At 39.0% G+C, this 23,934-nt stretch overlaps 1 protein-coding gene across 7 annotated transcripts in view; it reads left to right on the forward strand.

The window, feature by feature from the left end:
• Nucleotides 1-23,247, forward strand: part of TMEM116 (transmembrane protein 116) — a 75,597-nt gene extending 52,350 nt beyond the window's left edge. For 6 of the 7 annotated variants that reach the window (XM_059140239.1, XM_059140243.1, XM_059140245.1 and 3 more), the window contains 7 exons: nucleotides 4,122-4,226; nucleotides 7,928-7,977; nucleotides 9,123-9,206; nucleotides 9,569-9,704; nucleotides 11,354-11,498; nucleotides 12,212-12,285; nucleotides 13,285-23,247. In XM_059140239.1, the coding sequence (XP_058996222.1) occupies nucleotides 4,122-4,226; nucleotides 7,928-7,977; nucleotides 9,123-9,206; nucleotides 9,569-9,704; nucleotides 11,354-11,498; nucleotides 12,212-12,285; nucleotides 13,285-13,536 (846 nt within the window). In that variant the 3' untranslated portion in view covers nucleotides 13,537-23,247. The remainder of the gene's footprint in view (nucleotides 1-4,121; nucleotides 4,227-7,927; nucleotides 7,978-9,122; nucleotides 9,207-9,568; nucleotides 9,705-11,353; nucleotides 11,499-12,211; nucleotides 12,286-13,284) is intronic. The other variant, XM_059140242.1, reaches the window with a different exon arrangement.
• The last annotated feature ends 687 nt before the right edge of the window (nucleotides 23,248-23,934 follow it).

The raw sequence follows: 23,934 nt of genomic DNA on the forward strand, positions 1-23,934 counted from the left end.
AAGAAATAGAACAGAAAATAGAACCTGAACAGACTCATAACCAGCAAAGAAATTGAAGCAGTAATCCAAAAATCTCCCAACAAACAAGAGCCCACTTTGGATGGACTCCCAGTGGAATTCTACCAAAAATTTTTTTTAAAGATTTTATTTATTTATTTAAGAGAGAGTGAGTGAGCAAGAGAGAGCATGAGCACGGGGAAGAGCAGAAGGAGAGGAAGAAGCAGACTCCCCTGCTGAGCAGGGAGCCCAATGATATGGGGCTAGATTCTAGGACTCTGGCATCATGACCTGAGTCAAAGGTGGACACTTAACTGACTGAGCCACCCAGGAGCTCCCCTACCAATCATTTAAAGAAGAATTAATACCTATTTCTCTGAAACTGTTTAAAAAAAAAATAAATGAAACAAAAAAATAATGAAAAATCCTCTGAAACTGTTTCAGAAAAATAAATGAAACAAAAAAATAAATGAACTTCCAAACTTGTTCTATGAGGCCAGCATTATCCTGACCCCAAAACCCAAAGACCCCACCAAAAAGGAGAATTACCAGTTTTCATGATGAATGTGCATGCAAGAATTCTTTCCAAGATACTAGCCGATAGGATCCAAGAGTACATTTAAAGGATTATTCACCAGGACCAAGTGGTGGGCTATAGGGATGGTTTAGCATTTACTTTTAACAGCTTTATTGATATATAATTCACACATTTATTTATTTATTTTTAAAAAGACTTTATTATTTATTTATTTGACAGAGAGAGAGAGAGAGAGATCACAAGTTGGCAGAGAGGCAGGCAGGGAGAGAGGGGGAAGCAGGCTCCCCACTGAGCGGAGAGCCCAATGAGGGGCTCGATCCCAGGACCCTGAGATCATGACCTGAGCTGAAGGCAAAGGCTTAAACGATTGAGCTCCCCAGGCGCCCCTAATTCACACATTTAAAGTATACAAGTCAATGGCAACCATCATCATAATCAATTTTAGAATATTTTTTAAAATTTTATTATGTTCAATTAACCATCATTTAGCACATCATTAGTTTTGATATATAGAATATTTTCATTACCTCAAACCCCATACTTCCTATTCATCACTATCCAATCTTCTCCTCCCAACCCTCGGTAACCACTACTGTACTTGTTGTCTTTATAATTTTGCCTATTCTGGATATTTCATTTAAATGGAATCATGCATTTCATATAAATGGAATAATACAATATATGGTCCTTTGTGACTGGCATCTTTCACTTAGAACAGTATTTTCAAGGTTCATCATGTTGTGGCATGTATCAGGATTTCATTCCTTTTTATTGGTGGATAATATTCTTTAAATGGATATAGCTCTTTATTTATTCATTCAACAAGTGATGGGTATTTGAGTTGTTTCCACTTTTTGGCTGTTTAAATAATGCTGGTCTGAATGTTTGTGTACAAGTTTTTGGGTGGACATGTTTTCATTTCTCTGGGGTATATAACTAAGAGTGCATCTTCTGGGTCATATGGTATAACTCTGTTTTGAACCTTTTGAGGTACTGCCAGTTTTCCAAAGCAATTACACTGTCTTATATTCTGATCAGTAGTGTATGAGAGTTCCAATGACTGTATCCTTGCCAATACTTGTTATTATTATCTTTTTAGTTATATCCATCCTAGTAGGTGTGAAATCGTAGCTCATTATTTATTCATTAATTGACTTTAAATGTCAATCTGTCCTTCATTCTTCAGATTAATTATACTGTTAGTTATGTATTTCTTTTTATTTATTGATGTATTCAGTTGGTAGTGTTTTGTATCTATTCATGAAGTATATATTGCTCTGTAGTTTTCTTTCTTTGTTTTTGGTAGTATCTCTATAGAAGTTTTATAATCAGCTTAATTCTTTGTTCATAAAAACAGTCTGCATAGTGGCACCTGGGTGGCTCAGTTGGTTAAGTGTCTGTCTTTGGCTCAGGTCATGATCCCAGGGTCATAGGATCAAGCCCTATGTTGTTGGGCACCCTCCCCAGCAGGGAAGTTTGCTTCTTCCTCTCCCTCTGCCCCTCCCTCTGCTGTGTGCTCTCTCTTGTTCACTCTCTCTCTCAAATAAATATATAAAATTAGAAACAAAAACAAAATAAGCTGTGTACTATAGCCTCCTTTTTTTTCCTGAAAGCACTATGCAGTACTTTCATGATTTCTTTAAAAAAAAAAAAAAAAGATTTTATTTATTTATTTATTTGACAGAGAGAGACAAAGAGAGAGGGAACACAAGCAGGGGGGAATGGGAGAGGGAGAAGCAGGCTTCCTGCTGAGTGGGGATCCCAATGTGGATTTGGGGCTTGATCCCAGGACTTCGGGATCATGACCTGAGCTGAAGGCACTCGCTTAACGACTGAGCCACCCAGGCTACCCCTAATTTTACTGTGGTTCTTTTCTCTTTTCTTTTCTCTTCTCTTGTCTTCTCTTCTTTTCTTTTATATTATTTGTCTGAGAGGGAGAGGTAGAAAGAGCATGAGTGGGCTGAGGAGCAGAGGGAGAGGTAGAAGCAGACTCCCCGCTGAGCAGGGAGCTGGACACTGGGCTCAATCCCAGGATCGTGGGATCATGACCAGAGCCAAAGGCAGATGCTTAACTAAGGCACCCAGGTACCTCAACTCTAGTTCTTTCCTGATCTTAGTTTAAATGGTTACCAATTTTACTGGTTGAGTTTCTGTTAGATGCCAGACATTGGAATCTGCTCTGTGTGTGTGTGTGTGTATGTATACACATACATATATATATGTATGTATTTTTTGGGGGGGATTGCAAGTAGTGAACTCTGAATCTATATGATGCTTTCAAGACTTGCTTATTTTTCTAAGACATACTTTTAAACTTTGATTCAGGCAGTCTTCCATGTACAGCTAATTTTGTCCCATTTGTGAGGCAATACTCTTCTTATGATTCTACCTTATTATGCTGTAATATCTTCATTTCCTGCCTATGTATTAGGACATCTTTCCACTCTGAGTGATGGAAACACAAACTATTGCTTTGGAGATTGTTTCACCTATTCCTCTGTGGTTGTTCTGTTCCTGGTCTTCATGGTTTTCTGTCTCACATGCATAGATCAGTACTTAATCAAGGACTTGAGGGTACCACTGCAAATCTCCAGAGCACTATACCTGTGTAGCTACTTCTTCTTTGATAATCTACTTCATATATTATAGCTGCTTTGGCCTCTCCAAACTCTGAACTCTGCCTCTTCACTCACCAAGACAGCCCGTCTGTTGGTTTCCCCTTCATGGCACTCACTTTTTCCTGCCAGTGATTTAGGTCGTTTGCTTGTTTTTCTTCTTTCAGGGATTACTCTTCTGGACTGATGGTTACCCTAATATTTGAAAACAGGATTTTCCATATATTTTCTCCAATTTTTAGTTTTTAAGGCTGAAGGGCAAATTCTATTTCTATTATTTCATCAAAGATGGAAGCGGAAATTTTTTTCTCTGGGATTTTGTCCTGCTTATTCATTGCTATCTTGTCAGTTCTTTGATCCTTTTAAGGATCTAAAAAATATTTCATCTACTATGTTTAGTTTTTTTTAAAGACTTTATTTATTTACCACAAGTAGGCAGAGAGGCAGGCAGAGAGAGAGAGAGAGGTGAAAGCAGGCTCCCCGCTGAGCAGAGAGCCTGACGCAGGGCTCGATCCTACGACCCTGGGATCATAACCTGAGCCAAAGGCAGAGGCTTTAACCCACTGAGCCACCCAGGTGCCCCCTATGTTTAGTTTTTTTTAAATGGGAAACTGGTTCAAATAATTCAAATTATTAGAAATGGAAATCTTTACAGTCTTTCCAATTAAAAAATAAAATAGAAAAATACTCTAGGATATCTTCGTAAATGTAGAACAGCTGGGTGAGAAAAGGTGGCTAATGATGTGATTTCTCTAAATAGTCAAAAGGATAAAATAAGGAATCCAAGACATAAAATAGGTAGGCCTGGGTAGAATTCTCAGACATGGCCCAGTTTTGCATGTTATGGATATTAGATGGTACATTACTAATAGACCATTAAGTAGGATTCTTATGGTAGAAGATAATGTAATAAATTGAAAGAAGTCAGACTATAACAGTTATGAGGTTTTTTTTTTTTTATTCTCACCTAGATATTCTACATTTCCTCATTTCTTTACACCGTCAATTACATCTGGTATCTGTACAAAGAGTTGAGGATGAGACACAACCAGAATGGACAGAGCACATTTCCACTGGTAAGTTTTATTCAGAGTTGATAGTTAAGAACAGTATGCTACCTGAGCTGCCTAGGTGGCTCAGTGGGTTGAGCCTCTGCCTTCAGCTCCCGTTGTGATCTTAGGTTCATAGGATAGAGCCATGCATGGGGCTCTCTGCTCTGTGCAGAGCCTGCTTCATCCCCCTCTCTCTGCCTGCTGCTCTGCCTACTTGTGATCTCTCTCTCTCTGTGCCCAATAAATAAATAAATAAAGTCTTTAAAAAAAACAAACTATGCTACCCATAATTCTGTGGGCTCACCCCTCCTGCCTTCTTTCCTCTGTCTTTAGTGCCACCATAGTGATGTGCATGAATGTCCTGGTACATGCTCTTAAGAGCATTAAAAATGCTGAAAAGAGGGGCACCTGGGTGGCTCAGTGGGTTAAAGCCTCTGCTTTCTGCTCAGGTCATGATCCCAGGGTCCTGGGATTGAGTCCCACATCGGGCTCTCTGCTCAGTAGGGAGCCTGCTTTCCTTCCTCTCTCTCTGCCTGCCTCTCTGCCTACTTGTGATCTCTGTCTGTCAAATTAAGTTTAAAAAAAAATGCTGAAAAGAGAGACAAAATCCAGGTTCTTATTAGGCTGTGCTCCAAAGTCATCGTCTGGTTTCTCACTGTGATGATGAAGCATGATTACATTGGCGAATTTGAAATCATTGATGATCACAGAGTGGGGAAAATTGTTGTAAACCTCAGGGGCAGGTTAAACAAGTGTGGAATGATCAGTCCCAATTTAATGTACAACTGAAAGATGTAGAAAAATGGCAGAATAACCTGCTTCTGTCCCACCAGTTTGACTTCATTGTACTGACAACCTCAGCTGGTATCATGGACCATGAATAAGCAAGATGAAAACACACAGGAGGGAAAATCCTGGAATTCTTTTTCTAGGGGTTTAATACGTATGTACAAATAAAATGCCTCAATGGAAAAAGAAGAGTATGATGAAACAAATCCATATATTCTTGATAAACAGTGCAAGCACTCAGGACTGGGTAGGTGAATTCATGGAGCTTAATAAAAGAGAAGTCATGTTTCTATTCTGTTGAAAAGATTTCCTCTTCTCTCTTGCCATCAAAAAAATAAAAAGGTTTTGATTATAGGAAACATTATTTGCAGTACTGTCATTACTGCCTGATTCCATCCTTCTTAGCTCCATGCCAGTCCGGCACTGCTACTAGCGTAAAGAATAAGATCTTGGGTAGAGTCAGGGAAGGTGCTCAGTTTGCTCACATGGGATTTGGGCTCCAGGTGTTGGAAAGGGAGAATGTCTGTTTTGCTCTGCTATAATTCTTCAATATGTGTGGATAACAGATGGTGGTTTGCAGAAGAGCAGAAGGTAATCTGTGTTTGGTAATCAGAAAACAAGGTGGATCCAGGGAATAGTTGTCTTCCCTTCTTTGGTTCAAAGAGAGTTTGGTGCACTGTCTAGTATGACATTTATAAAAGAGAGGAGAGCACTAAGTACATATGGATTTTTTGTGTGTGCATACATATTTTACTTATCACATAATTCATTTATTTTAAGTTACAATCCAGTGGTTTCTAAAGAAGACTTACTATCTTGTAAAATAATATCATAAATCAGTTCCAAAATATTTTCTTCACCCTAAGTGAATTCTTCATGACCATTTATTGTTAATTTCCTACCCACCCCCTGTACTAGGGAACTGCTAATCTAATTTCTGACTCTGTAGATTTTCCTTTTCTGGACATTTCGTATAGATGGAATCATCCAATATATATTCTCTTGCGTCTGATTGATTTCATTTATAAGCTTTTGAAGTTTATCCATTATAGCATATGTAAGTCACTCTTTTTTAGTGCTAAATAGTATTCCATTGTATAGTTTCTTATTCCTGATTCTTTCGGTATATCACTAAGTGATCTTGGTAGAAAACATTTATAGGGGCGGCTTGGTGGCTCCATCGGTTAAGTGTCTGCCTTCGGCTCAGGTCTTGATCCTGGGGTCCTGGGATTGAGCCCCACCTCAGGCTCCCTGCTCTCTCTTCCCCTTCTTCCTGCTCATGCTCTCTCACTCTCTCTCAAATAAATAAAATCGTTTTTTAAAAAAAACATTTTTATGATGTTAGCAATTTTCATTTCTTTGGCTGTCATTGTATATTTTAATCTTATTGTATAAATCTCACTAAATATTCCAGTTTTCTTATTTCTATAGTATCCATTCTATGGTGGTTTTTTAAAAGAGTTTATCTTTAAGTGATCTGTGTGGCCAACATGGGGCTTGAACCTACAACCACGAGGTCAAGAGTTGCATGCTCCACCAACTGAGCCAACCAGACACCTCTGTTTTGGTTTTTTTGAAGGGGATTTTTTGTTTAAAAGCATCATGGAGTAAATTAATCTGGAGAACTTACCCATATACCTTTCTCTAGAGCCTACAGATCAGTTCTAGACTTAATGAAAGTGGTATACTATCATATGCATGATGAAACTCAATAAAAATTTGTTGAATGAATAAATGGTACTATTATCTAAGTTGTTTTTAAAAATCAGAGATTCATTGACAGTAAGGTAAGAACAAGAATTAAAAACAGTTTAGCCTGATGGGTAGAGGATAGAATAAAAAGGGAAGATGGGACACAGGTAGGAGAGATCACCCAAGATTGATTTTACTTTTCTCATTTTACTTAAAGTCAATAGTGACTGTTTTACTTGAAATCATTTACTCTTTCTGATCCATAGTTTTTAGGGCAAATCAATTACCCATCTCTGATTATTGATTAACTGCTCACTTAATGCTTATTGATTTTTAACAATGCCATTCTAAAGATTTATTTATTTATTTATTTGACAGAGATCACAGATAGGCAGAGAGGCAGGCAGAGAGGGAAGGGGGAAGCAGGCTCCCTGCTGAGCAGAGAGCCCGATGCGGGGCTTGATCCCAGAACTCTGAGATCATGACCTCAGCCGAAGCTAGAGGTCTTAACCCACTGAGCCACTGAGCTACCCAGGCGCCCCTAACAATGTCATTCTAGAATATAATAGGATCTCTTACCTCAGAACAGAAAAAAGCTGTTTTCTAGTCTATTCTCACTTTAAGGTGTTCTATTCAAATTCTTTTATCATAAACTTCCAGTGGGTAGATAACATTCTTCTATAAATTATTTTTCAGTGTCTAACACAACTGGGGGTGTTTAGAATGTTCTTTCTTCTAGAGTCTAATAGATGTTATATCCAAAGGGCTTATTTGACCTCCCTCCTTTATGCTAATTCTGGCCTACTAAGCTCTGCTGGTCATTTTATACATAGACTTCTGCTCCACTCTTAAGGTCTGAAAAGTCCACACCTCCCTGGATCTAAAAGAGAATAGGATTGAACTGTTATTAGAAGACGGAGGAGTACTGTATGATTTCATATTTACCTTTCTTTTTTAAAGAATTTACTTTGGTATCCAAGTCTTATATTAAGCTACTTCCCACAGGCTTTCCTTGTGGCTACTGTTGCTGTTGTACTTTTTAGATTATAGTAATAGAGATAAAATTCTCTTGTCTCCAATGCTAAGGAACTATCTATTTAAATGGAGTTTTATAGCAAATATTGCTTGACAGAAGCAGGCTCTTTGGAATTTTTGTTTGTACAAGTGATAATTAATGATCTGATATTTATTTTATTATGATTGACAGTATACTAAGACTTTACTCATATTTATTTTTTTCACAGGTTATAGATTATACTTGTCATGTTGGTCAAATAGCCATCATTTTGTCAAGGTAAGGTTTTTGCTTTCCTTTCCTAGCAAGGTGTAAACTCATTATTCTGTGGTCTAGGTGAGAACAAATAGGACAGTGCCCTTCATTTCCATAGAGTCTATCACTCCTAGATCCTCACAGAGCCTTACTGAGTTAGAAGCAACAAACATATGATCATTGGAACCATATTCCCAGGTAGAATAGGCAAGCAATTTTAGATTCAGATTTTAACCTTAATTCTGCCATTAACTCTGTGTGATCTTCAAAAAATATTTCGCTTTAAGTCTTTGGACTTCTAATTCCGTTTTATATCATAAAGAGTTATAACAGATAGCTTTCAAGATCTCATCCACCTTTATAACCCTGGGTGAGAGTCTTGGAATTATTTACCCTCAGAAGGGTCTGGATCTCACCTAATGTAGTAGTCATGTTAGAGTTGACATTAGAGTTTATAACTTTTACTTCTGGATCTTTCCCTCTTATAGGGAGCTGGCTGTATTTAGCTGGATTAATAATTGGTTATTTAAGTGTATGCTTTGAAAAAGCTCCTAGAAATGGGGTGTTGAAAATTAAGTTATTCCTGGTGGCCATGGAAAGTTAGCATATAACTCCCTGTTAGGTTTTTTCCTTTCACTTTGATCCACACCCAGAGACTCTCTGACACCATTATAGGGCTCATTAATTTAGGTAGGAAATGCATTCTCCACTCCACTTACCCACCAATTGGACAAAAAGTATACATAAGGGGTTTTTTTTTTGACAGAGAGATCACAAGTAGACAGAGAAGTTGGCAAGAGAGAGGGGTAAGCAGGTTCCCTACTGAACAGAGAGCCCGATGTGGGGCTCAATCCCAGGACCCTGAAATCATGACCTGAGCCAAATGCAGAGGCTTTAACCCACTGAGCTACCCGCACCCCTATATATAAGGTTTTTGAGGCATTTTTCTTGAATAAATTATATCTATATAATTTCATATATATATATGAATATATAATATAATATATTTATTATATGTTATATATAATGTATTATATATATATATATATATATTTGTGGAGAGTGGAGGGGTGATGGAGTTGGAAGAAGAACAGAGTATTTTGTGATGGGGAAAGGCCATGAAAATGCCGGACTATTAGGGTGATGTTTTTTTTTTTTGTCCCTCCCAGCCTGATACCTCTTCTGTTAATGATACCTGTATTCTGTCTGGGCAATGTTAGTGAATGTTTCCACAACTTCAGCCAGAGCCACAGGTAAGCAAGGGCCAAATCTGTCATTTCTGTGGTAGACTGCACCTTTTCTTTTCTATATATAGAGATGGAAAAGACTTTCTACATACATTCTCGCCAAGTTGCTTGTATTTGGAATAAGGTTCTATGGAACCTTGGTAGAGTCTATAGAATAAGGTATAATCAAAGCAAAAGATACATAAATAGGAATATAATGTGAAGTGACTGGAAGATAATGTATCTATAAGAAAGAATAAGGTATTATGGGCCAGGGTTAGCAGAATGGTAAGTAACATTGGATACTTAATAAATTTTGTTTTACCAAATATGTATCTCTCTAGTGTCATATCTGTAATAGTGGTCCTGTCCATTGATTCTCTTCCTAGGTGTATTCTGATGTTCTCACCACCATCAGCCATGGCTAAACTGCCTTATGCCAACACATCTGTCTGTAGCACACTTTATTTTTATGGGATCACCATTTTCCTGACCAGCTTTCTCCTCAGCCTCCTCACCATTGTGGTATGGTGCCATCTGCTCTTATGGAAAGAGAGGGGATTGGGAGCGATGGGACGTTATTCCCAGGGACTGGGGAAAATGGGATGGAGAGGCATTTCCTAAAGTCTTAGAACTAAGAAAGTAGCTAAGAGATAATTGACAGTTTAATTACTATCTCAGTATTTGGACTTCCCAAGATTAAATGATTAGGGGGGAAAGAGTCTCTAGTCATTACGTGAGAATTATGCTCACTCTAGGACTAATTAATACATGTTCCTGTGGATCCTCATGGAAGACCAGACCAGAAAATTAGTATATGTCATGTATACTCTATAGTATATGTCAAGTATAACGCTCTAGAACATTAGAAATGTGCTGTGATTTAATTTGATTATTTTCCAAATAATGAGGGAATTTTTGCTAGTGCAGCTGGCACTTGTGAACAAAATAAAATTATGGAGAATTTCCTTTAACAATTTAAAAATAAATTGTGGAGATAGCTTAGCTCAAATCAGCAACTTTGTAAAGAGGGTGAAATGAATAGTTTATATTAAGATGATTCTGATGATCTTCACTTAGAACTAATTGACAAGAGAGGCAGGTATCCCATAGCCTGGTACCCTGGGGATTCTTTTTTTTTTTTTTTTTTTAAAGAATTTATTTATTTATTTGACAGAAAGAAAGAGACATCGAGAGAGGAGATCAGGCAGGGGGAGTGGGGGTGGGGAGTTGGTGGGGAGTTGGTGGGGAGTGGGAAGGGGAGAAGCAGGCTTCCTGTAGAGCAGCGGCCTGATACCGGGCTCAATACCAGGACCCTGGGACCATGACCTGAGCCACCCAGGTGCCACTACCCTGGGGATTCTTGATTGCTTTTTTAAATAATGCAATCTTCAGAACTGATTCTACTAGACATTAATATTCCCAAATAAGTGAAAGCCTTCTTTTGATTCCTATGTCTGTGGAGAAATGAAATTACATGGCTAAACTTAATGAAATAATTGGCTTATTAACTTAGAGAGTGGGTCTGGATGATTAGGGAGAATTTTAGATTTGTCAGATTTGTTACCAAAATTATTACCTAATTTACTCCCCACAGAAAGCACATTGGAGGTCTGAACTGATTTATATTTGTTTCATTAGCTTATATAGAGAGCCCCCAGATGTAAGGGGAAAACAGTCCCCTTTTCCATCTAAGGGCAAGAAGAAACTTCCTAAAACTTTATTTTGCTTTGAGTTGAGAATTTCAGCTCAGCCATGGTGCTAATGTATTTATTTTAAGGGTATTAAGCATAGAACACTTTCTAACACAGGCTCTAGTATAGCATTTTAAAAGAGGGCCTGGTTAGATCTTAGCTTTAACTTCCTATATATACTGTGATTAGCCTCAGTTTTGGGGGGGGGGGGGGAAGCCTGTGAGTTGATGTAAAGTTTATGTATTGAACATGGTAACCACAGGTTTGGCTAATATCTATCCATTTCCCCTGGGCTAGAAAAGTTCACTCTGAAGATGATTTTCTTTCAGAAAAATCCAGGCTTAGATGGTAAAGACAGGAGAACAAGTTTTCCTGCTGTCAGATCCTGAGAGAGGTGATCCCCCTATAACAATAGGAAGGTAGAGCTAGGAAGTTTTACCAAGCCTCAGGCAAACTACTCATTGATGTACCCCTGTTTAGGTCTTACTCATCCAAGCCCAGACCCTTTATAAAAAGTTTGTGAAAAAAACTGGCTTCCTGGGGAGTGAACAGTGGGCAGTGATTCACATTGTGGAGCAGCGAGTACGCTTCTACCCGTTGGCCTTCTTTTGCTGCTGGGGCCCAGGTGGGTATCTTAAAAGGAAGAGCTGGGCAATAATGAGGACACCTATTGGGTTCTGATGAAGCAAAGTGGTCTCACCAAGAAGAATGACTGCAACTTGTAAAATTCCTGTCCAACTGTAAAATCCATGTTGGTCCCACTTTCTTCTTTTTCTTCCTGTGTTTTAGACATGAGATGCAACCTTAGAGAGGAAACATTCTGATAGAGTTCAGAGATACTAACACCTGTCCCTCCTAGTACACAAAATATAATGAAGATCAGATTGAATAGTACTTATGAAAGATCTTGGTGAATTCTGAAGCACCAAGAAGTGTAACTTATCTCCCCATAGTGTATCTTAACCAACATTGCTACACTGTAACCTGCAAAGTTTAGTCAGTGAGGAATGGAAGTTGGAGACTGGAGGCCCAGTGGTTCATGTTACTGGTTAATCTCATTCCTAGTCTTCATTATGCCTGTACCCTTATTTCTCATGGTGCACAGGCATGTATACTGGGGGATTTTTGTAAAGATTTTATTTATTAGAGAGAGCACAAGCAGCGGGAGTGGCAGGCAAAGGGAGCCCCATGCAGGACTCAGTCCCAGGACCCTGGGATCATGCCTGAGCTGAAGGCAGATGCTTAACCGACTGAGCCACCCAGGTATCCCTATACTGGGGAATTTTATGCTCAGACAGGTAGGGATGGCAAGAAGATTTATACTTCGTGTTTTCACAGCTGTCATTCTGGTGATCATAAAGTTGACCAAGCTACAGGACATGAAGCTTCACATGGTCCTCTGTGTTCTCCAGGTAACACCTTCAGTATCCATTTTTACACTCTCTTATCCTGTTCTCTTACACTGACATTACTCAGTAAGCACAGTTTTTTCCCTTAGTGTATTTATTTCTGTGTTGCAAAAAAGAAAATGTATTATTTATATTCAGTTATGAAAAGTGTTAAGTTTTCCTCACAGATAAAGTAGATACTTCTGTGAAAGTGTTGCCATGCATTCCAGAGCATATGTATCTCTGGTTAACTTCATTTTATTGGTGTGTTTTTAAGGAATGGGTAACAAAAAACCAAAATCTACCAGATAATGTTTTTTATGAAACATTGATAGTGACATAATCTCTCTCCCACCCAAAGCAAATTGAATGGGATAGATTAGCTATTCCAGGTAAATGAGGAGAGAGGAAGACAGAGATAGAACAGTTCTCTCTTTTCCTCTTTTATTAGACTTATGAAGTTTTTTTTGGGTTATTTGACTATACTGATAGGGCATTTTCCTCAAGCCTGACCTGGGAAATGGGGGTAATGAGAAAGGGGATTGAAATCCATTCATTTTTCATTATGTATGTGCCAAGAAGTATGACCAACCCTCAGTCATCCATAACAAGGTACGGTGCAAAGAGTGAGTTCAGGAAGAACTAGAATGGGATGAAATCAGAGAGGTTGACAAACCATGAGAGTCGGGACCATGAAACAAACTGAGGGTTACAGAACAAAGGGGGTGGGGGAATTGGGTAACCGGGTGATGGGTATTAAGGATGGCATGTGTTATGTTGAGAACGGGGTGTTATATGCAACTAATTAATTGTTGAACACTATATCAAAAACTAATTATGTACTATATTTTGGCTAATTGAGCATAGTAAAAAAAAGAGCTAGAAAAATATGAAAAACTGACACCAGATTTTGCTGTTTGAGATAAAACAAATATAACAGTTCTTTATAAATGAGGGGAATGGGGACGATTCCCTGGATCTCTGAAAACCTGAAGGATGGGTTCCATCACTTCATCTCCTCAGGCTCTAACAGCATCATCCCAGGGTCTTCTCAACTGTGGAGTATATAGCTGGACACAATACAAGTTCTACCAACTAAAGCAACAGGCTCGGCGTGATGCAGACACCCAAACACCATTATTATGCTCACAGAAGAGATTCTATAGCAGGGGCCTAGATACAATGGAGTCTGCCCTTGGTTTTGATACCAGCCCTCCACCATTCTTTGAAACTGTAATACTGGAACATCCAGGAACCAGAATTATTCCACATTAATGGATTGAGAAGAGTGTTGGGGAACAACATCTCAGGTCTTTCCAACCATGCCTTAAACTATGGAAGTGAAAGAGGTTGTAGTGCTGTGGTTAGTAGCTTTTCTTGTTGAATTGGGCAGGATCTCTCTGTTATTCTCAGATTCACTAAAGTCTTTGTTCAGGGAGGTAAAGTCACTTTCCTTCTAAGAGATAGACTCCTATCACCTCAGTGAATACTATATTTGTTTAAATCTCTTCTGGATAATTTCCAAGTTATTACTTACATGTGCCATTTCCAGGCTCTCTACTCTGTGGTCATGTGGGAAGTAGGGTGGCATGTAGCAGCTTGCTGAGATTTTGCTAGTATTGTTATTCTCTCTGAAGTTGGACAAAGAAAGTCCTGGGTTTCTGTTTTTTGAAGAGTTTTTGAAACTCAGAAGAAGTGAGGACAATAACTACCAAAAAACTGACAGTGGGATCCTCAGGCACAGCCTCCTCTCTTATTTGTTCAGTGCTGTTCTAAGTCTTGACAGTAGGAACCATCTGCTCTAGGAAATTAAGGCAAATCTCATGAAGTTACAAGAGATAATACGATCTAAGAGAAATCAGGATTAAAAGAAACTTTAGGTATCAAAAACTCTCAACTCCCATTTATAAGCAGAAGTCCAAAGGTAGGTTTCATAGTCCCTGGACATAGAATTTGGTTGAACCATATGAACTTAGCATTTTTGTAGGTGCAAATGACCTAATATCATCAATTTTGCATGGTTTAACCTAATGGTAGGTGCTCGATGTATGTTTATAGAATAAATGAATGAATAAGTGAATGAATGGCTAGAAAGAACCTTTTGGGAAAGAAAAGATTCCCAGACAGCAGAGCCTCATTCACTAGCAAGAATGTCTACCTGTTTCGTCTTCCCCCTCCCCTCTCCTTCATCATCTTTCTCCTCCTCCTCTTCTTCTAAAAGATTTTATTTATTTATTTGAGAGAGAGCGTGCAAGCAGTGGGTGGAGCAGAGGGAGAGGGACAAGAAGACTCTATGCTGAGCATAGAGCATGACACAGGACTCAATCCCAGGACCCTGATATCATGATCTGAGCTGAAACCAAGATTCAAACACTTAACTGACTGAGCCAGCCAGGGACCATCCTTCTTCTTTAATCACACAACAAGTGGTGTTTGATCTCTTTAGTTAAGTTATGAACAAAACCAGATACTAAGGGCATCAGATACTAAGATGCCGAAACAAAGAAGAAAAGCCAAATGGACAAAGTGGCTGGAATGACAATCAACTAAAACACCTGGAACTAATAACGAGATGCTTCGCACCTAATTTACTCCTTTGGTCTGTCCAAGGAAAAATCCTCAAGGTTAGAGATAATTGAGAGTAGATTACAATGCTGAATTAGATAGGATACTATGAAATTTAAGTTCCAGAAATAACTCCGAAGGAACTCTCTGTAGAACTGTTAGGGAGATCAGTAACAGATCTTTAGGTTTGAGGCCTTAATGTGGAGGGTGACCTGGCCTTTTTACTTCAAGATCACATCTTGAGGCCTGTCATTGCCCCATAGTTCTGGAAACCTGATTTCTGGGTCGCACAGAACAAGAAAGATTGCTTCACATAGGGAGCTTCTTTAAATTCTTTTAATTTAAAAAATGAGTAAGTATTAACATTTGGGATGGCAGATGGAAAAAAAAAATTCCTATTTCCGTAGACCTTGAGGGACACCAGAACTACGGAGTGTGATTCTTAAAAAGTTTTATTAAGTGGGGTACCTGGGAAGCTTAGTCGGTTGGGCATCTGACTCTTAATTTCTGCTCAGGTCATGATTTCTGCATCATGGGATTGAGCCCCACAGCTCTACACTCAGTATGGAGTCTCTTTCTTCCTCTTCCTCTGCTCGTGCTTGCTCTCTGTCTCTCTGTCTCTGTCTCTGTCTCTCTCTCACAAATAAATAAAATATTTTTTAGAAAGGTCTTTTTTGTATCACTCCATATTTGGCTTTATTATCAGAAAGAAGGTAATGATGAAATGTTTTTCAGGTTTGTTCATCTTGCTTCTCTGATGAATTTTTTGCACAGACATTGGTTTTAGATCTTCTATGGATGTAAGTAAACAAAAACATAGTAGGAATGAGAGACAGTAAAAGGCTAGGCAAGATCCAGATTAGGATTATAAGCTTTTTGTCATACTGAGAGTCAGAGCAGACACATGGAGCTGGGCCACTATTCAAACTGCCCCCCAAGTCCCTAGATTCACATGTAGGAGGGGTATGGATGTAGACACAGAGATATTCATAAAATTATTGCAAATACCCCTCCATAACACTTGTCCAGGTTGTATTCATAGTAGATAGAGTATAGAGGTATCTAAGCAGGTTTGATTAATATAGATCTGTAAATGATGTTGGGTACCATCCCTCTCAACAGCTCTGTCCATGACTTCAAAAAATTCTGCACTCCAATACCACATGTCCTACATGGGGAACTGGGTAAGGTTTGATGTTTTTTAATTCAGTCAACAGCCTTTCACATTTTGCAACTTCCCAGGCTACCTTTTTGTCCTTTCCAAAGATTTTAACACACCAATTCTCCAGGCTTCAGCACCAGCCCTGGTAATAGTAACCTGTTCTTTGTAAGGAACGCCACCTTCCTTGTATCTGTCGGGCATTACCTGGAAATGCCATTTCAGTGTTCTGGGAGGTCACACTCATCTACTCTGAGGCAGCAGTGTGTAGAAATATGCTGGGTTTTTAGAAGGATCCCAAATGTGTTATCTGAACCTTCCTTCACTGGCATGAAGACAGACAGTAGTGATCCTTTTAATAACCAAGGACCCTGCCACAATCACATTCTTTTCCCTTATTAACTGTCTTTTCTTTTCCCCCAATATGGCTTTCCAAAGGAGCTTTGGAGCTCAGGTTTTTTTAAACAGGCTATACCCTCTGTGCTTATGCAATAGTCATTGGAAGTAGTCAGTGGTGCAGTTGCTGAAGCCCTTATCTACAGTAAGAAATTCATTCAGAGGTCAGAGGTTCTGGCCATGACACTTGCAGGCCCACATGGTCATGCTTCATTCCCAAGTTTTGGCCAAGCTTGTGAGCCATAAAAGCTGTAAAATGTGTTATATTTTTATGACCGAAAGATTCAACACTGGTTGAATTCTTAGCAATGCAGGTCCCACTAAGAAATGCATGGCTTGGGGTGCCTGGGTGGCTCAGTGGGTTAAGCCGCTGCCTTTGGCTCAGGTCATGATCCCAGGGTCCTGGGTTCAAGCCCCGCATCGGGCTTTCTGCTCAGCAGGGAAGCTTCTTCCCCCCTCCCTCTGCCTGGCTCTCTGCCTACTTGTGATCTCTCCCTATCAAATAAATAAATAAAATCTTAAAAAAAAAAATGAAAAGAAACGCATGGCTCTGGTACTTCCCAAGACTTTGGCCAATGATCATATGAATGACATTTACGCCTCACTCTTCTCAAAAGATGCCAGTCTCTCTAGCAGTTAAAATTTTGAAGTGTTTCTTGCAAGTTCAGGGAGATTTTTCACTAGGTTTCTTTCTGTCTATATCTTTAACCTAGTAAATAATACTGGGTTACAGTACATTTAGTTTCTTCTTGTACCTGTTAACATGAACATCCGTTACCATCTGTATTGTCTTGGTAGCATTATTATTCCACACTTGGAACTGCATCCTGTCAACTACAGTAAATATTTCTGCATGCTTGGGTAGTGACCACATACACGACATTGAAAAGGAAGAGGGTTCTATTTTGCTCTGAAATTGTGAAGTGGTTAAGAGTCCCTCTTGTTTATCTCCACTCACTGTACAAGAATAACCTGATTTTAAAGATAAGCTGAAAACCATATGCCCAAAATTCTTTGAAGTATAGATGGTCTTAATGCCAAAGGCAGTGTCATATAAATTCCGGACTCCCTTTATACCCCTGAGCAAGTGCTGATAGTCACAGAGAATGCAGTTCACCCTCTGAACATCCATTCATCCTGAGTAAAAGGTATGTCTAATCCTAGTATCCCATTTTGATGTGTATAAACATGGTAGTTCTTGATAAATAATCCTTTCTTTTGCTTCATATTAATAAGAGGCTATTTTCCTTATATGAGTAGAATATAGGACAATTTTTCTGCTTTTTCTTTCAGAAGTTTGAATATCATCAAGTTTCTAGGGATGACTGTTTTATAATAAAGAGATTTCCATTTATAGTGTACCCCTTGAAGAATAGTTATTATCAGCTATAAATATGTCATGCAGCTTAATGTAGGAAGGGCTCATTCTCAAGTGCCCATTCAAGAATTCTTGGAAGAAAAATCACTCTAAACCTTATCCATGACCACTTGATTTCATAGAAGGAAGAGCAAAAGGGAGGCAAAGTAACTACAGTTGTAATTTTCATGGCCCAGTTGAAACAACTAATACTCTTCTACCTCTGTCTCAGTTGCCTTGCCTGAGATCCATATCTTTGTCAGTGACATAGTATGGTTAAAGCTCAAAGCTTTGCTGCCTGTGGCAAGGATAGCTGCTCTTATCCTGAGAGTTAAAAGAGGACATCTGTAGTTTGACTGTGCCTCTTCCTACTCCTGTTGTGTTCTCTCTTCTCAGGAGTGCCCTAACTTTGCAACCTTCATGAAAGCACAAAATTTTAGTGCTGCTTAATTGAGCTCCAGTTGTCTTCATAGAGGAGTGTATCAAGGAAAACTTGGTACAGAGAGGAAACTTTCAAAGGTCCTGCCAGTATTATGACTCAGGATCACACACCAAGAAAAGAAAAAGCTATAACCTTATTTGTTTAGTCCCAGTCCCCATGGAAGTCTTCCTCTCCTGTCATTCATTGTTCTTTTGAGTCATTGAAACCACAGGTTTCTAGAGCAGGGGTTTGTAGATCTCTGGGTAGGTCATATTTTGTACCATCCCTACTCTGAATCATTCAGCCCTTTTCAAACCTCCAGTTCCTTTTCCTTTCTTTGTCACAATATGTTTATTGGCTAATTCCTAGAATACATGTAAAGTATTAGAGTAACCCATGTCTCTGTGAAAAGCACATATGTAAACTGAAAAATAATATTTTTATTCAATTCTTTTTTTATCTTTAGCCTTACAGTATGAGGTCAAAATAATGTTTTCTAGAATTATCTAGGTTATACTTCTTTATCTAAACTTATTCGGCATGGTGATATTATTCATTTTGAATACAGCTAAATTCATGTATTACTGTTTGTATTTCATTTTGGGCTTTTCCCCACATTTTGGATGATGATGATGTTTTTGGCATATGTGAAATGTTACCATGATTCTAAAACTCAGTAGTGTACTGAAAAAAGTATGCAGAGTATACCTCTTTGAGCCTTTAATCTGTTCCATGTCCTACTTCTTTCTACCCAGCTCCCAACCACCTATCTTAATAGTACTTAGTTTATTTTTCCTCTCTTTCTGCACAAATTAGAAAATGCATGTATATTTTCTTGTATCCTCCTCTCTTTTTTTAGGATTTTATTTGAGAGAGAGAGTATGTGCATGAGAGAGTGAGCATGAGTGATGGGGAAGGGTAGAGGGAAAGGAGAAGCAGAGAGGAGAAGCTCAGCAGAGAGCTTGATGTGGGGCTCAGTCCCATGTCCCTGGGATCATGATCTGAGATGAAGGCAGATGCTTAACGAACTGAGCCATTCAGGCATCCCTATCCTCTTCTTTCTTATAAATAAATGTAGCATAACATTTTGCATTTTCCTCTTTAAGCTTAAAGATACATCCTGTAAATAATCCCATAGCAGTTCATTCTTCATTCTTTCTTTTTCACGGCTGCATAATACTCTATTTTATGGATATAATTTATTCAATCACTCTTCTCTGTATGGGCTTTTGAATTGTATATATTGTTTTGAAATTACATACAACACATCAACAAATAATCTTGCACATAGGTATTTTTGTGGAGGCACGTTCCTTCACAAAATAGGGAAGCAGTGCCTCTGTAACTAACTGTAAATGTAGCTTTGTTTAATATTGCCAAATTCCCCTTCAAAAGGGTTTTTCCAGTTGCATTCCCACCAGCAATGTATTAGAATGCCCATTTTACCACATTGTAAGCTACAGGGTATGTTACCATGCCATAAATTTTAATTTTCAGCCATTTAATAGGTGAGAAGGGGCATCTCAGTGCTATTTAACTTGTATTTTTCTACTTTGAGTGAATTTGAACAGGTTTTAATATGTTTAAGGTCATTTAAAAAAATCTTTTAATAGTTATTTTTTCATGTCTTTACCCCCTTTTCTATCAAGGTTTTGGTCTATTTTCTCTTTACCCCCCAGCTTTATTGAGGTATGATTCATGAATAAACTGTGTATATATGAAAGCATACAACATGTTGACTTGATATATGTATGGACTGTGAAATATTTATTTACATATAAAACATAAATATATTTGTGTAAATGTAAATTTTCTAAAAGGCAAGAAACTCATACAGTTAAAATAATTTTGGAGAAGAATAACATATGGGAGGAATCCCTCTTTTCAATTTGAAGACAATGTGATATTGGTGATGGGATAGATACACTGATCAATCAAACAGAAGAGAGAACCCACACATGTATGGCCAACTAGTTTTTGACAAAGGAATAATATGAACTGCATGGAGGAAGGACAGTCTTTTCAACAAATGGTGCTGGAAAATTAGATATATAGAGACCAAAAAAAGTTACCTCAACCTAAACCTCACATACAAAAGTCACCTCAAAATGGGTCATAGTCTTAAATGTAAAATATAAAACTATAAAACTTTTTAGAAGAAAATATAGAACATCTTTAGGATCTAGGGCTTGGTGAGGAATTTTTTTTTTAAGATTTTATTTATTTATTTGACAGAGAGATATCACAAGCAGATGGAGAGGCAGGCAGAGAGGGAGATAGAGGGAAGCAGGCTCCCCGCTGAGCAGAGAGCCCGATGCGGGACTCGATCCCAGGACCCCGAGATCATGACCTGAGCCGAAGGCAGCGGCTTGACCCACTGAGCCACCCAGGCGCCCCTTGGTGAGGAATTTTTAACATGATACCAAAAGCATGATCCATAAAAGAAATCCAAAAAAATTGGACCACATCAAAATAAAAACTCTTAATTTATAAAAGACCCTGTTAAGAATATGAAGACAAGCCAAAAACTGGGAGAAAACATTTGCAAACCACATACCTGATAAAGGACTCATTGAGAATATATAAAGAACTCATACTACTCAGCAATCCAGTTAGAGAATAGGCGAAAGACAAAGAGACATTTCACTGTACAGAATATATGGATGGCAAATAAGCACATGAAAAGATGTTTAACATTAATAGGCATTAGAGAGATGCAACTTAAGACCCCATGAGTGATCACTACAGACCTATTAGAATAGCTAAAATTTGAAAAATAGACAATGTCAAATGTTGGTGAGGATGCAGAGAAACTAGATCTTTCATACGTTGCTGATAGGAATATATAATTGTGTATCAATTCTGGAAAACAAGCAGTTTCTTTAAAAAAACTAAGCAAATGGTGTGACTTAACAGTTACAGCTCTAGATACTTATTCCAGAGAAATGAAAATGTATGTCTTTATAAAAACTGTACACGGATAATCACAGCAGCTTTATTTGTAATGGCCCCAAACTGGAAACAATCAAAGTGTTGCTCAATAGGGGAAAGGTTAAACTGCGGTAAGTCCATATCATGTATTAGCAGCAAAAATGAATGAACCACTGATCCACAAAAATTAGCTGGATCTCAAAGGCATTATGGTGAGCGAAAAAAAGCAATCTCAAAATGTTACATATTGTATGATTCCATTTGTATAACATTTTTGAGATGACAAAATTATAAAAATGGAAAACATATTAGTGTTTGCCAGAGGTTAGGGATAGTGGAGTGGGCGAGAAGTGGTATGACTATAGATGGGTAGCATGAGTGAGAACTTTGTGATAACAGAATAGTCCTCTATTTTTATTGTGGTGATGGTTACAGAAATCTTCACATATTATAAAATGGCATAGAACTATTTACATGTTATCAGTGTCAGTGTCCTGGTTATGATAACCTCCTGTATCAAGGGGAAAAGCTCAGTGAAAGGTATATATGATCTTCCTATGTTATCTTTGCAATTTCCTATGAATTATTTCAAAATACATTTAAAAAAGAGGGCACCTGGGTGGCTCAGTGGGTTAAGCAACTGCCTTCGGCTCATGTCATGATCTCAGGGTCCTGGGATCGAGTCCTGCATCGGGCTCCCTGCTCGGCGGGGGGCCTGCTTCCCTTCCTCTCTCTCTGCCTGCATCTCTGCCTACTTGTGATCTCTGTCAAATAAATAAATAAAATCTTAAAAAAAAAAAAAAAAAGAACCACAAGAGAGCGCCTGGGTGGCTCAGTGGGTTAAAGCCTCTGCCTTCGGCTCAGGTCATGATCCCAGGGTCCTGGGATGGAGCCCCGCATTGGGCTCTCTGCTCAGCAGGGACCCTGCTTCCTCCTCTCTCTCTGCCTGCCTCTCTACCTACTTGTGATCTCTATCAAATAAATAAATAAATAAATAAAAAGAACTATTTTATTTTTTAATGTCAAGCACATTTAAAAATCTGTTAGAATGTAACAGAGGAGGGGCAGGATGGCAGAGAAGTAGGAAACCCTGTTTTAACGAGTCTCTTAAAGTGAGCTAATTATCTACCAGAACACTCTGATCACCCATGAAATCAGCCTGAAATGTAGGATTAGACACTTCTGCATCTCTACAGGAGCAGAAGACACCAGTGGAGAGGTAAAGTGAAGTGGCAACCCTTGGACTGATATCTGAAGATAAACAGAAGGGGGCACTGGAAAGTAATACCTCAGTACGAAAGTGCCTTGTGATTGGGGATCAGCATTAACTTGGAATCTTGTTAAAAGCACTCAAAAAGAGCAAAAGATCTTAAGGGGCAAATGGTGGAATTGGGCAGTCCAGGCATGGGCCTAAGCCCATGGACCCAGGATGGCCACTGCCCGAGACAACCCCTGCCAGAGAGAGTGCAGTAGCCCCTGGGGTTGTGTGGCTTGTACCACCCTTTGGCTGGGTACACTCCTGCCCCTTCATGAGGGAGTCTGGTGATGGCACCAGCCTGCGTGCGTTTCCTAGAACTTTTGTGCTCTGCATGCACTGCACGACAGGGGTCTGAACCACTCCCCTTCTGTGCCTGAGAAAGCTCCATTCGGGCACTAGCCAGCAGTCTATAGGAACAGGCAGAGTCTGGACTCTCCCAGCCAGGGCCTGAAGGAACTCAGCGTGATCTCTGGTTGTGATCCTGCAGTGGCAACATTTGCTGTTGTGATCCCAGACAGCAGTCCTGGCAAAGGCAGCCACCGGAAGCAGACTCCCTGGACCAATACACTTGCGGTTTTAGTGGCACAGGGATGCAGAGACAAGTGGGTGCTTCAGGTGACCCCTAAGAGGGTGGCTGGGGACATGTAGTGCCTGTGGGAGTCGCATGGCTCAGTGGAGTTTGCAAAAGGGGAGTCTGTGTTCCGGACCAACCAGAGGGGAGCAGACTGAAGCTTCTCTTTGAGACGGAGGTCTGGGTGCAGCTTGCTTTCCACTAAACCTCCAAAAACCCTCAGAAAGCCACCAAAACCCAAAAACCTTCAGAGAACAAAAGCCTGAGAAACTGGTTTCCATAGCGTGCAGCCCCTCGATAGGGGGCAGAAGGACTCAACCCAAAGCAAGACTGACTCAAAAACAGGGCAGGCCCTTCCTTGTAAAGCCAGCCAAAAGAACAAGAGGACAACCACCACAGACAGGGTCCCCATAAAACTGTAAACCTCCAATACAGGGGAAAACAATATATTAAACTCCCAGTATTGCCCTAAAACCTGTATATTTCATAAATACGACTTTTATTTTTAATTCGTTGTCACTATTCTTGTGCTTTTTAATTTTTTAACCTCCTAACCATTACAACTAGAGGTTTAATACAACGTATTCCATAATAATCTTTTCACTTGAACTTTTTTCATACATGTACCTGTGGTTTTTTTTCTATTTTTAAAACATAGATATAAACTTCAAGTAATCCTCTTTCCTTAATCAATACTACCCATACATATAAACCAGTTTTAATATCCCTTTTACTCTGGAAAGTTGAGTCCTTTAACAAAGATACCAAGATACACCCAGGAAGAATCAAAATAACCTTCCTCACCCACATTGAGGATTTATAACCACCCTCCCATCTTTTTCTTCTGTTAGTGTTTCTGTGTATTTGTTTTTATTCTGGTATTATATAAATCCTATTCTTGGGGTTCATTTTGGCTGGGTTCTTTTTCTGATTTTTTGTTCTTGCCATTTACTTTTTTGGTCTTTTTGTTTGTTTACCTTATAAATCTTAACCTTTGGGACCCATTCCAGCTGGG

Source organism: Mustela lutreola, chromosome 11 (assembly GCF_030435805.1).
Source record: "Mustela lutreola isolate mMusLut2 chromosome 11, mMusLut2.pri, whole genome shotgun sequence".
In the NCBI taxonomy this organism is placed as follows: domain Eukaryota; kingdom Metazoa; phylum Chordata; class Mammalia; order Carnivora; family Mustelidae; genus Mustela; species Mustela lutreola.